At 33.8% G+C, this 15,607-nt stretch overlaps 1 protein-coding gene across 1 annotated transcript in view; it reads left to right on the forward strand.

Moving 5' to 3' along the window:
• Positions 1–15,607, forward strand: part of LOC129240867 (putative mediator of RNA polymerase II transcription subunit 12) — a 123,613-nt gene that overhangs the window by 47,817 nt on the left and 60,189 nt on the right. Inside the window, exon 3 of the mRNA XM_054876910.1 lies at positions 2,252–2,368. Within this exon, the coding sequence (XP_054732885.1) occupies positions 2,252–2,368 (117 nt within the window). The remainder of the gene's footprint in view (positions 1–2,251; positions 2,369–15,607) is intronic.

Here is a 15,607-nt window from a genome sequence, read left to right on the forward strand (position 1 = left end):
TTACGGGAAAATACCTGGACACCGTCAGTAATGTGATGAACAACACTCTCAAAACGATACACCAATGGGCATCTCGCGCAGGGCTAGGGATAAACGTGGGAAAAACGGACGTACTTTTTGCCAAGAAGTACAAACTCCCGGCGTGGAACCTCCCAAAGCTAAGTAACAACGAACTACTTCTCAAAAATCATGCAAGATACCTCGGAGTAATACTAGACAGTAAATTACTGTGGAAGCGCAATGTTGAGGAAAGGGTGGAAAAGGCCAGTAATGCGTGTTACGCATTTAAAAGAATGCCGGGCGTTACTTGGGGTCTATCACCTTCTCTGAAGCATTGGTACTACACGACAGTAGTTAGACCGATATTGTTGTATGGGGTCTTAGTATGGTGGACGGCGATAAGAAAACTGACATACTTAATGCCACTGGAAAGAATTCAGCGACTCGCTGCTCTGTGCATAACAGGAGCGCTGAAAACCACTCCAACGGCAGCGCTGCAAATGCTACTCACCATGCCATCTATTGACCATATGGCGGAAAGCCTGGCAGCGAAATCCGCGAGCAAGTTAGTGGCTACTGGGGTATTCAGCTGCAGAACCTTCGGACATAGCGCAACAGGAGAGAGGAGTCCAGGTTGCACAGATTACATGACTCCGTACTTTAATTGGGACAGAAGGTTTCGTACTACAATTGAAGAGGAGGGATGGCACAAAGGCATGAAGCCTGGCCATAGAACTTTTCACTTTATACAGATGGCTCTAAACCTTTAGAGGGAGTGGGAGCGGGCATTTACTGCTCAAAACTAGGGATAAGGCAGCCTAACAAGCTGCCAGACCAGAGCAGTATTTTCCAAGTGGAAGTTTTTGCTGTGGGGAAAGCCGCGGAGGTAGCCTAGAGCAAGAAAGAACTCAACAATTAATATATTATATACGTAGACAGTCAAGCAGCAATAAAAGCAATTAGCTCATATTGTATTAAGTCTAAAAATGTTCGACGGAGCAAGGAGACCATAGAAAGGCTAGCCGCAAACAGTAGGCTGCATATGTATCTATTGGGTACCTATTGGCACAAAGGCATTATGGGGAACGAAATAGTAGATAAGATAGCAAAATGAGCTGTTAGACTACCATTTGAACCGTTACAAAAACCGCTTAATACTATATACAATGAAATGGACGACCACATGAAAAGGCGAGTGGAAGCTAGGTGGACTAATCTAACCACATGCAAAACAGCAAAAGTCATGTGCAGAACTAACGACAAAAAACTGACTCAATTCGTACTTACGCTCTCGCGAAAGGACTGCAGAACTATCACAGGTATGCTGACAGGTCATAATCTATTGTCTGTACACGGACAAATGCAGGAAATGCAGAGAGGATGTTGAGGAAACTTTAGAACATCTTCTGTGCGTTTGTCCGGCATTATTAAAAACGCGTTTGAAATGCCTGGGAGCCTCATTGTTGGACGGTTTGGAGGACGTTTCAAAAACGGATCTCCCAGCTCTGCTTCGATTCGCCAAGAGCGCTGACATCTACTACTACTACATCTACTTTCGGTATTTATCTGGTATCGCTAGGGACCAAAAGGCCTATGCGTGGCTTAATGTCAACCAGGCTAACCTAACCTAACATTTATTTGTTTTGTTTTTTTAATTTTCTTTTAAATAAAATACAGTTTTTAAAAAAATTTGTTTTGTTTTTAAATTTGTTTTTACATTTGTAAACAATTTTTGGGACTTTTGTTTTAAAATTTTTTTATTATTTTTTTCGTTAATAGTTGAGTTTATATCTAGTAATCTCTTGAAGTTTCCTAATGGGGTTCCATAAAATTTTCGCTTTATTTGCAAATGCGAACAGTTGGTTCTCTAGAAATTGGCCATATATTCGAATTTATTTCTAATCAGCAAATATCTTAAAATATGTAAAACCCAAGTGTTTTTCATTCCCCTTACATTTTCATATTAAATCTCAAAATTTTTGCACCTTTACAAGTCATTTTTTTTTAATTCTATTATTTATTTCAAATACCGCTAAAAATTATACAAATTTTTTAATATTTTTCACAGATTTTTTTTTTTGTACTCCTAATCAATGAGATTGGTACGCCTGCCTGCATTACTTTATACTCACTTAAGTTCCCTTTTCAAGTTCTCTAATTGACGTAATTTATTTTGCAACTTTTAATTTTTTCAAATTTACTTTTCTATTCTATTTTCATGCGGCCATTGCAACTTTGCAACTTCCGACAGCGTGCGCGTCAACATCAGCATCAGCAGCATTCCAGCATTAATCAGCAGTCATTGCAAAAGTTCGCCACATGCCTGCAACACATTGCCCAATTATTGGAGTGTCCTGTTTGCCTTGAGGTAAGTTGCATGCGTTGCATATCGATGAGTTGTCAGTACTTCGATGGCTGCCGAGGCGGCTGTACAATGAAGCTCGTCCGTCTGCTTGCTTGCTTGCTTGCAGAACAAGACTAACATATCGCAGAGCATTGGGCTCATGCATATTTACACGCAGCCAATGTAGCTAATATGTGTGTGTAGCGTGTGCCTGTAAGTGTGTATATGTGATATATATATATTTGTGTGCTTTACATGCATAGTTAGGCAATGATAACGGCAAAGTGCATGTTTATGTGAAAGTGCATGAGTGTGCGTGTGTGCGTGTGTGTGTGCCAGCCAATTTAGGTTGTTAAGCCGTTCGGCAGCGAAACGTGCTGAAGCGGGGCGCAGTAGTCAAGCAGTCAACTACGAGTAAGTCGTCCGAACAATCGGTCAGGAAGTCGTACAAGTATGCGCATTTATGTTTGTGAATGTTGGCGCGTGTATTTGTGCAGGGTTGCAATTGAAATTGCTAATCACAGCCGCGGCGTATGAGTGTAAACTTTCTATTTACTTTTGCCGCTGCGCACTGCAATTGCCACTGTTTGTTTTTTGCAACAAACTTCAAAAAGAAACCAAAATTCGAAAAGCATAAAAACGTGGAAAAACAATTCTAAGTACACACCTGAAATTCTAGTTATGCGCATAAAAAAAAGAAAGGCAAGAAAAAAAATTAAAAAACAAAAAAATAAGCGGCAAACACTCACATACCTGCCTTGGCAATTCGGCGCACCTGCACTAAGTAAATATGAGCAACTGCAACAAAACTCGTGTGGACTAGTGAGCGAGTGAGTGAGTGAGTGGGTAACTAACAAGCGCATATACCTAAATTAAGTTTGACTTTGCAAAAGTTGCAAACTTTTTGCGTACACTGTTTTCCGCGCAATTGTTTACTTAGCTATGCACTGGCCTGTGCATTTGGATGCTTTCACAACTGGCACAATGCTGCGCAAACACTTGCAGCAAGCACACATACAAACATATGCGTACACAAATACAAAAATTCTAACACGATTTGTCCAATCAATTTGCGAACTGAAATGCGAGGCCACTGCGCTTTCGATTTGTTTGCTTACATCGCTGCTTAATAAACGGCGGAGCTTCATAGAGGTCCAATATTGCTATGAAAGTAAGTTGGAGCACTGGCTTTATTTGAATATATAGCTAGAAAGCCTAAAGTTATTATTCCCAGATATCATTAGGCCTCAGAATTTAGTAAGCCCACTTAGTGAAGTTGATCTCACAAAAGAATTTGACAGTAGAACTCCACAATTATCACAGCGCACGAAAATAACAACTTTTTACTCCAACGGCTTTTATGTTTTTTTTTTTTTGTTTTTTGTGAGGACAGACCAGCAAGCACATCACTCAGACACAATTAAGTCCAGTGTACTGCTCTCGAATTCCCTTTTTAATTTTCTTTCAATCTACTCGACCTCCAAATAAAATCTGAGTAAAACCTGTGGTGCCAAGGAGCCAAGGTGCTCGCCTCCCAACACATCAGTGACAAAGACCTCAAGCCTAATTCGAGTGAAGACCGAGCAGACGCACAGAAAATGGTCCGCCGTCTTATCCTTCTCTTCACAAGCTGGGCATAGTGCACTGTCTGAGATGCCTACCTTTTCCATGTGCTGTGCCCATAGAAAGTGCCCCGGCAGCAGTCTAACTAGCCGCCTACAGTCCCCTCTGCTTAGTGATAGGAGCATCGGAGACGGTCGCTCAGACATCAGTTTAGTCCATCTGCAGCATCTCTCAGCCTGCCAAGCTTAGTTGTGGGTTAGAGCAACCCGTTTGCTAACCATGGCTTTGATGGCTGCAGAAAGGAGTGGTAGGACGGGCTCCGGCCAAGGAGCGGTTGTAAAACCTGGAAGCTTGCAGCCTCTGACCTCCAAACGCTGCATGTTTTCACCAATCGTTGCCCGACAAGATCTCAATTACCGACCTGTGGACAAGTTATATCTAGACACCAATGCGCCTGAAAGTTCTGAAAAGAAAATATGGCTGGTTGGGGTACGTGTTAAGAAGAAATCAAACCGATATTACCCGCAGCGTAATCGACTAGAATCCACATGGCAGCCGTCATAGAGGCAGACTAGCCCTGACCTCGAGGAGAAATCTGATAGCTGACGTATGCAAAACCAACACAACGAGCGAAATTAAGAGGTTGGCGCATGACAGACAGAAAAGGAAGAACCTTGCCATGAGACCAAAAATATATAAATATGTATATATAGAACAAGTTAAAACAGTAAATTTAAAATAATATGCTTCGCACCTTTGTCTTCACTGACGGTTCCAAGATGGAATCCGGAAACAGAGCAGGGGGTTTCTCCAAATGAGCCAATTTATCTATCTCCTTTAAACTGGCGAACACTGCTAGTGTTTTTCAAGCAGAAGTCTTTGCCATCCTGCAGGCATGCAAAATGCTTAGGGAACGCGAGAACGAGAGAGATATTAACATTTTTTCTGATAGTCAAACCGCGATCAAGGCTCTGACGACGCCATGGTGCATAACGAATCTAGTAAACTCCTGTAAGGAGGAGATCAAATCTCTTGGGTGTGTAGGTAACAATTCTCTGATCTGGGTTACAGGAAGTACGAATATAGGGGGAAATGAAATTGCTGATGAGCTTGCCAGGAAGGGGACTGAATTGGCCTCAGAGACCTCCTACCCGGGCATCGGCATCCCGCTGACAGTTGTTACCATTTAACCCTCATTGCAGAAGCTGTGGGGACCTTTCAGAGAAGGAGACTGTTGAGCACTTTCTCTGTAAATGTCCGGGTTTGGCTGCCTTTCTTCGGCAGCCAACCTAAATCCCATTAATCTTCTCAATCATATCAACATCTCTGGCTGAATGTAGAGATCTGCCTGTTGGAGGTCTCATAATGGTATCAAAACTGCGCTTTAGTGTTACTTGAGGAGTGCCAGACCGGCAATTCACCCATTTCACCTTTAACATCTGTCAGGGGGGTGCCGGAGGATAAGAGGGAGTAGAAAAATGTGGAGAGATCACGGCCGCAGAATGTCGAAGGAACGTATAGCAAGCATGGCGATGAATGAAAAACAACTCGGGCGCCCCTGAAGGGACGGCACGCGTGCTGGACATCCACAATTCACTGAACTACAGTAAAAGTTAGCCAAATATATTGTTGTAAATAGAAATTTTCTTAAATACACGAAGAAAAAGAAGTAATATATCTTTTGAAAGAAAACTCTATCCTGCTGTTTAACTTATTTCTTCCTGACAAGTGCTTAGATCGATCTACTCCTTTAATTTGTGGTGCGTGTTTTTAAATTGTCTTAAAAATAGAGTCACCTGGAAATGGGAAATCATTTTTATAAAGATACCAAAATGCATTCGGAGGTGCACCATTGTCGAACTAGAGCGTCTGCATACCACGCACCGGCATAGTCGATTGCTTAGACCTTGGCCACTAAATCAAAAAGGTTAATTATGTATCGTGGAGATGATTTGGTATTTAAATGAAATACAAAAAGTTGCGAAGTGGCATTCAGAAGTCTGAAATCAAGAGCTGAATAAAGTGACTATTGCAGAGGTCAGCGTAAATGGTATTGTGTGCGTTGTTGCTGGGTCTAGCCCAAACGTGAGATCAATTGCATATTCTTGTTCGGGCTAGAAGGAAACAGTCAAACATTGAAACGTGTTGAATGGCAAGATAACTTTTTTCGAATTACTGCAGAAGAAGAATGAAGGAGTTCCTAAGAAGTCGATGAGGTATACACCCGTCTACCAAAAAACCCACGCACTTCTTGTGCTTACAAATTCTTAAATTTATTGTTTTTAATTCTGGTTAAAAAGTTGAACATTTTGATGAAAATTTAATGAATTATTCTGAATTTCGTGCCAAAATTTTTCATAGAATGCTCCACAAACACATGAGAAAATAATTTTTACTGATGATACCGGTTTCAACTATCAGCTTCGCAGAAATAAAGCTCGATCGAGGATAAATACTTCAGCCCATGTAATAGTTCCAACAACAAGAGCAAGAAATGTTTCATTAATTTTGGCCATGAATTTAAATGGTATCATATATTCTCCAGTAATTTCTACCTTAACAGTAAATTCAAATGTTTTTATAACATTTCTTTATGGATTATTTAATAAACTTGCTGAAAGTAACATCGTAGAAGCATGGTTGGTCCTGGACCATGCCAGAATCCATAAAACTCGGGAAGTACGCAAAAAGATTAGTGAGACTAATCATTGAAATTGAAATTTGAAAAGGTCGAGCCAAGGAGCACCAGGAGATTTGGTGGCTCCTAAAACACGAAGGCTAATAAGCCCATTGTATTTCAAGATCTGGAAAGAGGGTAGATAGTCAAGGAGGGAAGGAGAAAAGTATCAGAGAAAGAGATAGGAAAGAACAGAGACAGAGATATAGATAGTTAGTCCTGTGAGAATTTTCCAGATTCTTCGGCAAATCTGTAAATATCCTCCAGTTTTAGAGAAAGAATATTACTCATTCTCATGACATCGGAACCCAAAACGCATAGCCTTGCTCTAGCACAGGCAGTACACTCAAAAGAAAGTGCTATCCGCCTCCTCCAAGTACGACAGGCACATTGGGTCCTCAATGATTCCAATGGTGGTCATATGCTGACCCCATGGGTTGTATTCTGTAATGATACCGACCATCAACCGAACGACTTTCCTTCCAAGTTTTAGTAGAAAGTTCGACAATTTCCTGTTCAGACTTGTCACAAAACACTTTCTACAGTGTTCTAGACCAGACCATCGCTCTTTATGTAAATTGCATACATATTCGCTGATCCAATTCATGATTCCTGCGAAACTGATTCCGATTATTGGTTCTGGCCCTTGGAGGGGAACCGCTGATCCACGGTTGGCCAATTCATCGGCAATTTCGTTTCCTTGAACACCGGAGTGTCCCGGAACCCATATAAGTACAAGCCTGTTTTGTCTTGCGACAGAATTAAGCTTCTTCTTAAATTCTTGAACAATTTTTGAGGTTTGCTTCGCGTTCTCCGGGGCCTTCAGTGCAGCCTGACTGTTACTGAAAACTCCAATCTGTTTCCCGCTCCACCTTCTCTCAATTATCCCTTCGGCTACTTTCAGGATGGCAAAGAGACTGATCGTAAGTTAATTTTTCTATCACCATATTCCCCCATGTTAAATCCTTTAGAAAAGGTATTTTCAAAAATAGAATTGTCTGCACGAAATTTGCTGGCCGATCCACATAATAATCAAAATGTGGTACAGATAATTGAAAAATCTATGACCACTGTTACCTCTACTGATTGCAACAATTATTACGTTGACATGTCAAAAAAAACTACCGCTAGCTATCAACTTTAATTTGAAATTAAAAACCTATATATGCAGAAATTATTTCTTATTATGTAGACGTCATGCATTCTAAATTTGAAAAAAAAAAATCGGATCATAAATATCTTGACCCCAGTGCCATCTAAAATATCCACATGTCGGATATTTCAGACCCGCACAGACTCCTGTGTGAATTCCATGAAATGATTTTGGAGCTATTCAAATGAAAACTATTGTCATGTTCTTCGTAGGGAGATTAGCCAACCAATCCACTATCCGACTAACCGATAGCAGCTAAAATTATATTAGTCTCAGTAGTGCAGTAGTGTTGCGGTTTGTTTGCCGAGTGTGCACGCAAAATTGAATGCTGCTAAATTAAATAGCAATTTAAATTATTTCTATTTCGAATTAGCAACAAGACAGTGGGAGTAAAAGAGATAGGCTAATAAATAAACACTCTGATTTGCAAGTATGTACGTAGTTGTTATGCATGTAGATATGCAGAGTAGTCGAAATTTATGCACTTGCGCCTCTGGCATTGTGCCTGTGGAACCGAAAACTCAATTTCCTTTAAATCATGTTGATTATGAAATTAAACCAATAAATAGTGAGGCAACAAATTCACAGTGTCAATTTTGAATTCTGCATTGTGAATTGTTGAGGTGCCAGAGCAGAAATTTCGAATTGCCGCAAGTGAATGGTGGAGTAGAGGAAAGATAGGCTGTGGGTGAAAGGTGGGTTCATAATATTTTGCAGATGCGTTGGAAGAAATTTTTAATTTTGAATATTAATTTCATATTAGTTTTGAAGATGGGATTTATTTCACAAAAAATGGGATTGTTAACTGTGGCAGTAAGCCAATTGGAGATTTTATTTATGCCGATTTGGCTCTTAGAAGAGGCTTCTGTGGGTTCTGCTGATGTCGTCAGCATTGGCAAAAGTACAGGTTAGAACAACATTTGTGGTTGACAGATCGTGTGTAAAAATTAGATACAGCACTGGACCCAAAATGCTGCTTTGTAAAGCCCCAGCTTTAATTTGTTGGAAAATAGAGAATTAATTTTCGTAATTTACATAGAACAGTCGTGTGCTTATATACGATTTAAGGATCAAATAGGCATTTAACAATCATTTGTTTTTTTTTTATTTTAAAAAGTAAACCTATGTGCTGCCTTTGATCGAAAGCCTGTAATATGTTTAGAAAAACTGCTGAACAATTTTTTTTTGGTCGAGCGTTGTTTTGTATTTTTTCGATGAGTCTAAGGCGCTGCTCAATTGCCGAACGATCTTTCCTAAAGCCGAGCTGATGTTTTGGAATTATTTGTTAGCATTCAATACTAACCATAAAACGTTTAAGGACAACTTTTTCAACAACTTTTGACAGAACTTCTTCTGCCTGATAGGGCGACAAGATTTCACTTCATAGTCTGATTTACCCCGTTTAGGCATCATTTAAATTTTTGCCAATTTCAGTTGAGCTAGGAAGATATTTCTGGTTAAGCAGGCATTGAGCAAATGAGTAATGAAATTATGAGATTTAGAAGGTGGTTTTTTGAGAATTTTAGCCATGTTGCGATCATACCCTGGTGGCTTGTGATCTTTAAGTTTTTTAATGGTGCTAACTATGTCACTATTGATGGACTTCTTCACTGGCAGATCGATTTGTTGGGGTTCATTTAGAAAGGCAATAACGGCGATGTCAAAATAAAGACCAGCTGCAGTATTGAGTGGAGTAAAAATATCTTTTAGGTGTACAGTAAAAATTTTTGATTTTCCACCTGTTTTCCTATTAATGGTAGCGCGACGTGTTTTTGACTTCATATTCATTTTTTATAAATTAATTATTTATAATAATATATAATATTATTTTTAGATTTTTTTTTTTTTAATTCAACAAATATCATCATCAAAATTAATTTTTTTTGCCAGAATTTTCAGAAAAAGAAAGTTTCACATTTTTTTAGATTCAACAAACTTTCATCAAAATTTAATTTTTTGTTAGAATTTTCAGAAAAAAATTAATTTTCCTTTTTTTTAATTCAACTATCTTTCTTCACAATTTACTTTTTTTTAGTGTCAAAATTAAAAAAAAAAGAATTAAAGTATCACATTTTTTTTATATTCAACAAACTTTCATCAAAAATTCAATTTTTTTCAAAATTTTCAGAAAAATATTAAAGTTTCACATTTTCTTCAATTCAACCAAGTTTCATCACAATTTAATTTTTTTTAGTGTTAGAATTTTCTCAAAAGTTTCATTAAAGTTTAATTTTTTTTGTCAGAATTTTCAGAAAAAACCAAGTTTTAAATTTTTTTAAGATTCAACAAACTTAATCAAAATTTAAATTTTTTTGTTAGAATTTTCAGAAAAAAAATAATTTCACCTTTTTTTAATTCATCAAACTTTCATCACAATTTATTTCTTTTTAGTGTCAAAATTAAAAAAAAAAAAATTAAAGTTTCACATTTTTTTTATATTCAACAAACTTTCATCAAAAATTAAATTTGTTCTCAGAATTTTCAGAAAAATATTAAAGTTTCACATTTTTTCAATTCAACTAAGTTTCATCACAATTTAATTTTTTTTAGTGTTAGAATTTTCTCAAAAGTTTCATTAAAGTTTCACATTTTTTTAAATTTAACAAATTTTCATCAAAATTTTATTTTTTTAGTGTCAGAATTTTCAGAAAAAAAGTAAAGTTTCACATTGTTTTTAATTCAACAAATTTAATGACAGTTTAAATAATTTTTTTTTTAATTTAGTTCATACAACAACAAAAACTTAAATTTTCACTTTTTTTAATTCAAAAAAATTTCATCAAAGCTAAATTTTTAATTGTCGGAATTTTCAAACAAAAAAATTTTTTGCCACTTTTATAAAGTTTTTATTTTTTTATGTTTTTATACTGATATAGTTCATACAACAACAAAAACTTAAAATTTGACATATTTCCAATTTTTGATCAACATTTTATTTCTTTTGTTAGAATTCTGAGAAAAAGTTTAAACCCAGTTAAATTTTTTTTTTTACAAAATAAAGTTCCTACAACCACAAAAACTTTAACTTTCACTTTTTTTTATTTCAAAAAAATCTCATCAAAATTTAATTTTTATTCCTCAGAATTTAAAAAAAAAAATTTTTGTGCCATTTTTATAAAGTTTAATTTTTCTTTTTTTTTTCATACAAATATAGTTCATGCAACAACAAAAACTTTAAATTTCACATTTTTTCAAATTTTCATCTAAATTTAATTTCTTTTGTTAGAATTTTCTGAAAAAATTTAATGGCAGTTTAAATATTTTTTTTTTATTTTTTAATAAAATAAAGTTCATACAACAACAACAACTTAAACTTTAACTTTTTTTAATTCAAAAAAATTTCATGAAAATTTAATTTTTGTTTGTCATAATTTTTAAAAGAAAAAAAAAATTTGTGGAATTTTTTTTTGTATACAACAACAATAACCTAAAGTTTCAATTTTTTTTAAATACAACAAATTTTGATCAAAATTATATTTCTTTTTTCAGAATTTTAGAACAAATTTTGGGCAGTTTAAATTAGCTTGAAATTCGCCTGGATTTTCACTATGGTTTTTTTTTCTTTTATTAACAGTATAATGCATTTTCTTCCACATAATAAATGCTCGACATTTTTTGTCTGGAGAAAATGTACTTTAGAACACTTGCTTTGCCACTCCACTTCTCTCTGTAAGACTCGACAATTGTGCCTAGGATCAACATATTTTTCATCTTTGCTGACAAAAGGCTGAACGGCCTGGTGAAACTCGGTAAGACGTGCATTAAGAATTATATAAAATGACCCTAAGCAGTTGGACCCTAAGGGTCTAAGTGAGATCTTTTTACAGATCAGTCAGCACTACCCAGCCTTAACCGGCTGGCTTCTCTTTTTATTACTAAATTTGACCTTATTTTTAATAAAAGTCCAAAAAGTATGCTTAAAGTGCACATTCGTCGACTAAAATGTTCTACAAAAATATTTGGCAAAGAATTTCGTTAGGGGTTAATAAAGCCAAAAAACCTGCGCTAATTTGTATATGACAAAAATACTGGTTTATATAGAAATGTAATTTTTGTACAAATTAACTTAGACTTAAATATACTTTAGCTATAGAAATCTGCAAAATAATCTGCTCCGCTCGCTGTTGGGATATTTGAAAGTGGCCATAAAATGTATCTCCTCTTTAAACTTAATTACCTACATATTTGAATAGATTTCTGTGTGCGCTCGCACAAAATATGAATGAATACATTTGCGTTTGAAACTTTACTTCTCACCCTTTAACCTGTACAGTCGGCATAAGCAGCACTTTGCATTGGCTGGCTTCGAGCTTTTTTGGCAGAGGCGTTCAACTGTAGTGTTTTGAAATCATTGCATATTTGTAGGCGCATATTTGCATTTCTTATGAAATTTTCCCCTAGTATCAGTTTATTTCGTTAAATACGGCATGCATAATAAATTCTACAGTGAAGCAGCTGCATACGCATGCGATAACATCTTCAATAATACCAACTGCTTTTTACCAGAATTAACACTTAGGGAAATAATTTAAATCCTTTGCTCATGACTTGTGTATATTTGTTACCTGCAGGCAAGAAACCATTAATATGAGCAAGCCATGTGTGCGCAAATGTGTGTGAGTGTGCCAAGAGTCTGCATATGCAGAGTAAATTGTACTGGCAAACATGGAAAATTAAATTTATTACTTTAGTTGTTTGGTATTTTCATTCCAATTGAAGTCCTGCAGTTCCTTTCTGTGCTGTTTGTAGCTTGCAAAAATGCACTGTAAGAAACTATGAAATGAGTATAACCATAAAACAAAATAAAAGAAATTAAAAAAAAAAAACAAATATAAACAAAAATAAAAAAATGTTAGACAAGAAAATTTGAGAAGTAAATATTCTCCATGAAAAATCGTCTAAGCCAATATAACAAATCCAATGCGAAAATAATAATAAAAAAACAAATCGTTCATTTATCGTAATGGAGACTCTAAACGAAGCGGTTCCAAGTCAAGGGATCCAAGTGTTTTGGACTTTGTCGTAAATTTTTCTGAAAATTGGTTTATTTGTAGGCTTGAGCAGAATAAGAAGTGAACCGAAACAATTTTGAAAAAAAAACTGATAACTACGAGATTTACTCAATGTTAAGGAATTTTGTATAGGTTTTAAAGTAAAAATCTTTTTAACATTTATATTAAAAACATGTTTTTAGGATAAAATGTAATTGTAATGTAATTTTTTTTTGAAAATAATAAAATTTTGTTGTTGAAAGATTTCAGAAAATATTTTTTTTTAATTTTAAAAATAAACGTAATGAGGATCATAATTCTTTTTTTTGTTGATACTTACAAAAACAGATTTTGTTCTGGAAAAAAATACGTTTAAAAAAAATTTTTTGTTCAGAAAAAAATACTTAAGAAAAAAAAATTATTAAAAGCATCCAAAATTTTTTTTAAATTGTTCTTCAAATTTTTCGGAAAAAAAAATTTTTTGTCGTTTAAGAAAAACAATCCTCTTCATAAAAAATGCGTTCAAAAATTTGTTTCTTGTTCAGGAAAAAATACTTTTTAGAAACTAGTGTAATGAAAGCCTTAATACTTTTTTCGTTGATAGTTACAAAAAAAAATTTTTTTTCAGGAAAAATACGTTTAAAAAAATTTTTTTTGTTCAGGAAACAATACTTAATAAAAAAAATGTATTAAAAACTTCTAAAATTTTTTTAAAGTCTTTTGCAAATTTTTGCAAACAAATATTGTTTGTGATTTAGGAAAAAGAATCCTCTTGAAAGAAAAATTTTCTGGTAAGGAAAAAATATATCAAAAAAAATTTTTTTGTTCAAAAAAAAATGATAAAAAAAAATTTATTTTTCAAACTGCATTTGAAATTAAAAAAAAAAAATATTTTTTGTAATTCAGAAAAAAAATCCTCCTTGTCAAAAAAAAGTTAAAAAAGTTTTTTTAAAAGTATTTCTTCAGAAATTTAGAAACAAACATTTTTTAAACTATTTTTTAGAAATTTTTTTAGTTTTCTGAAAATTATTGGAAACAAATATTTTTTGCCATTTAGTAAAAGCAATCCTCTTCAAAGAAAAATTTTCCGTTAATTTTTTTTGTTCAGGAAAAAATAATTAAGAAACATATTTTTTCCAAAAACATCTAAAATTAAAAAAAAAAATATTTTTTGTCATTTTGGAAAAACAACCCTCTTCATAAAAAATGCGTTAAAAAAAGTTTTTTTAAAGTATTTCTTTAGAAATTTAGAAGCAAAATTTTTAAAAGTATTTTTAGAAATTGTTTTTGTAATTTTTTTGAAAATTTTTCGAAACAAATATTTTTTGTCATTTAGGGAACAGAGAATTGCTCTTCATAAAAATTTTTTTTTGTTCAGAAAAAAATACTTTTTAAAAGTACTCTCTTTTAGGAATTTCTTTTTTAATTTTTTTGAAAATTGTACAAACTATAATAATATTTTTTGTCATTTAGGAAAAGCAATCCTATTGAAAGACAAATTTTTTGTTAAGGAAAAACTATGTTTAGAAACATTTTTTTGTTCAGAAAAAAAAAAATTAAAAAAAAATATTTTTTCTAAAAAAATCTAAAATTTTTGAAAAAGAAATATTTTTTGTTAGTAGGAAAAACAATCCTTTTTATAAAAAATGCGTTCAAAAAATTTTGTTTCGTTCTGGTAAAAGTATTTTTAAAAGTACTTTTTTATGTTCCGGTTAAAATAATTAAAAAAAAATTTTTCTAAAAACATCTAAAATTTAAAAAAAAAATATATATTTTTTGTCGTTTAGAAAAAACAATTCTCTACATAAAAAATACATTAAAACAAGGTTTTTAAAAGTATTTCTTTATTTTTTTTTATTTTTTTTGAAAGTTTTTGCAAACTCTGTTTTTTTGTCACTATAAAAAATACGCTAAAAAGTTTTTTTTTAAAGTATTTCTTTAGAAATTTAGAAAACCAAATTTTTGTAAAGTGTTTCTTTTGAAATTTTTTTTGATTTTTTTCGAAAATTTGTGCAAAAAAATATTTTCAGTCATTTAGGAAGAACAATCCTGTTGAAAGAAAAATTTTCTGTTAAGGTAAAAATATGTTTAAAAAATTTTTTTTGTTCAGGAAAAAATAATATAAAAATTTTTTTTAATTAAAATCATTTAAAATCTTCACAAAAAATACGTTAAAAAATTTGTTTTGAAATATTTCTTTAGAATTTTTTTTTTTTTAATTTTTTTTTTTAATTTTTGCAAACAAATATTTTTGTCAGTTGGAAAAAAAACCATCCTCTTGAGATTTGTTCATTAATGCCTGAGGCTAAGCTTAGTAATCCCTGCAAGCTGTATAATGGGATTTCTATCAAATTTCGAGTTATATTAAAAACGTACAGCGAACCGTTAAAAGTCAATGCAAAATAATACTCCAGAGAAGCCCTAAGCTATATGTACCTATATACCGGCTTGAAACTGTAGGTCCTTCAGAGGTGGAGGCCTTTTGTACAGAAACACCCAACATGCGCATACACCCTGCGCCAATTGTATATGGGGACCTACAGTTTCAAGCCGACTCCGAACGCCAGATATTTTTTATGAGGAGCTTTTTCATGGGTTATCGCGATATGATAACCACTTTTGTGATGCCAATTATTCGTCAAAAACGTATGAGGCAGTTCTGGTTTCAACAAGACGGCGCTCCACCACACACAGCTCGCACCACAATCGATTTTTTTAAGAAATTGTTTCCTCGTCGAGGGGCAACCGGTATTAGAAAATGTTTTTCAAAACCACGCATAACCCATACGGCTAAAACGTAACAAATGTATTCGTGTATTTGCGAATGGATTGAAGCATTGCTACGTGAATCGATAATTTGTATAAATCCTATAACCTGT

This window comes from Anastrepha obliqua, chromosome 1 (genome assembly GCF_027943255.1).
Source record: "Anastrepha obliqua isolate idAnaObli1 chromosome 1, idAnaObli1_1.0, whole genome shotgun sequence".
Taxonomy (NCBI): Eukaryota; Metazoa; Arthropoda; class Insecta; order Diptera; family Tephritidae; genus Anastrepha; species Anastrepha obliqua.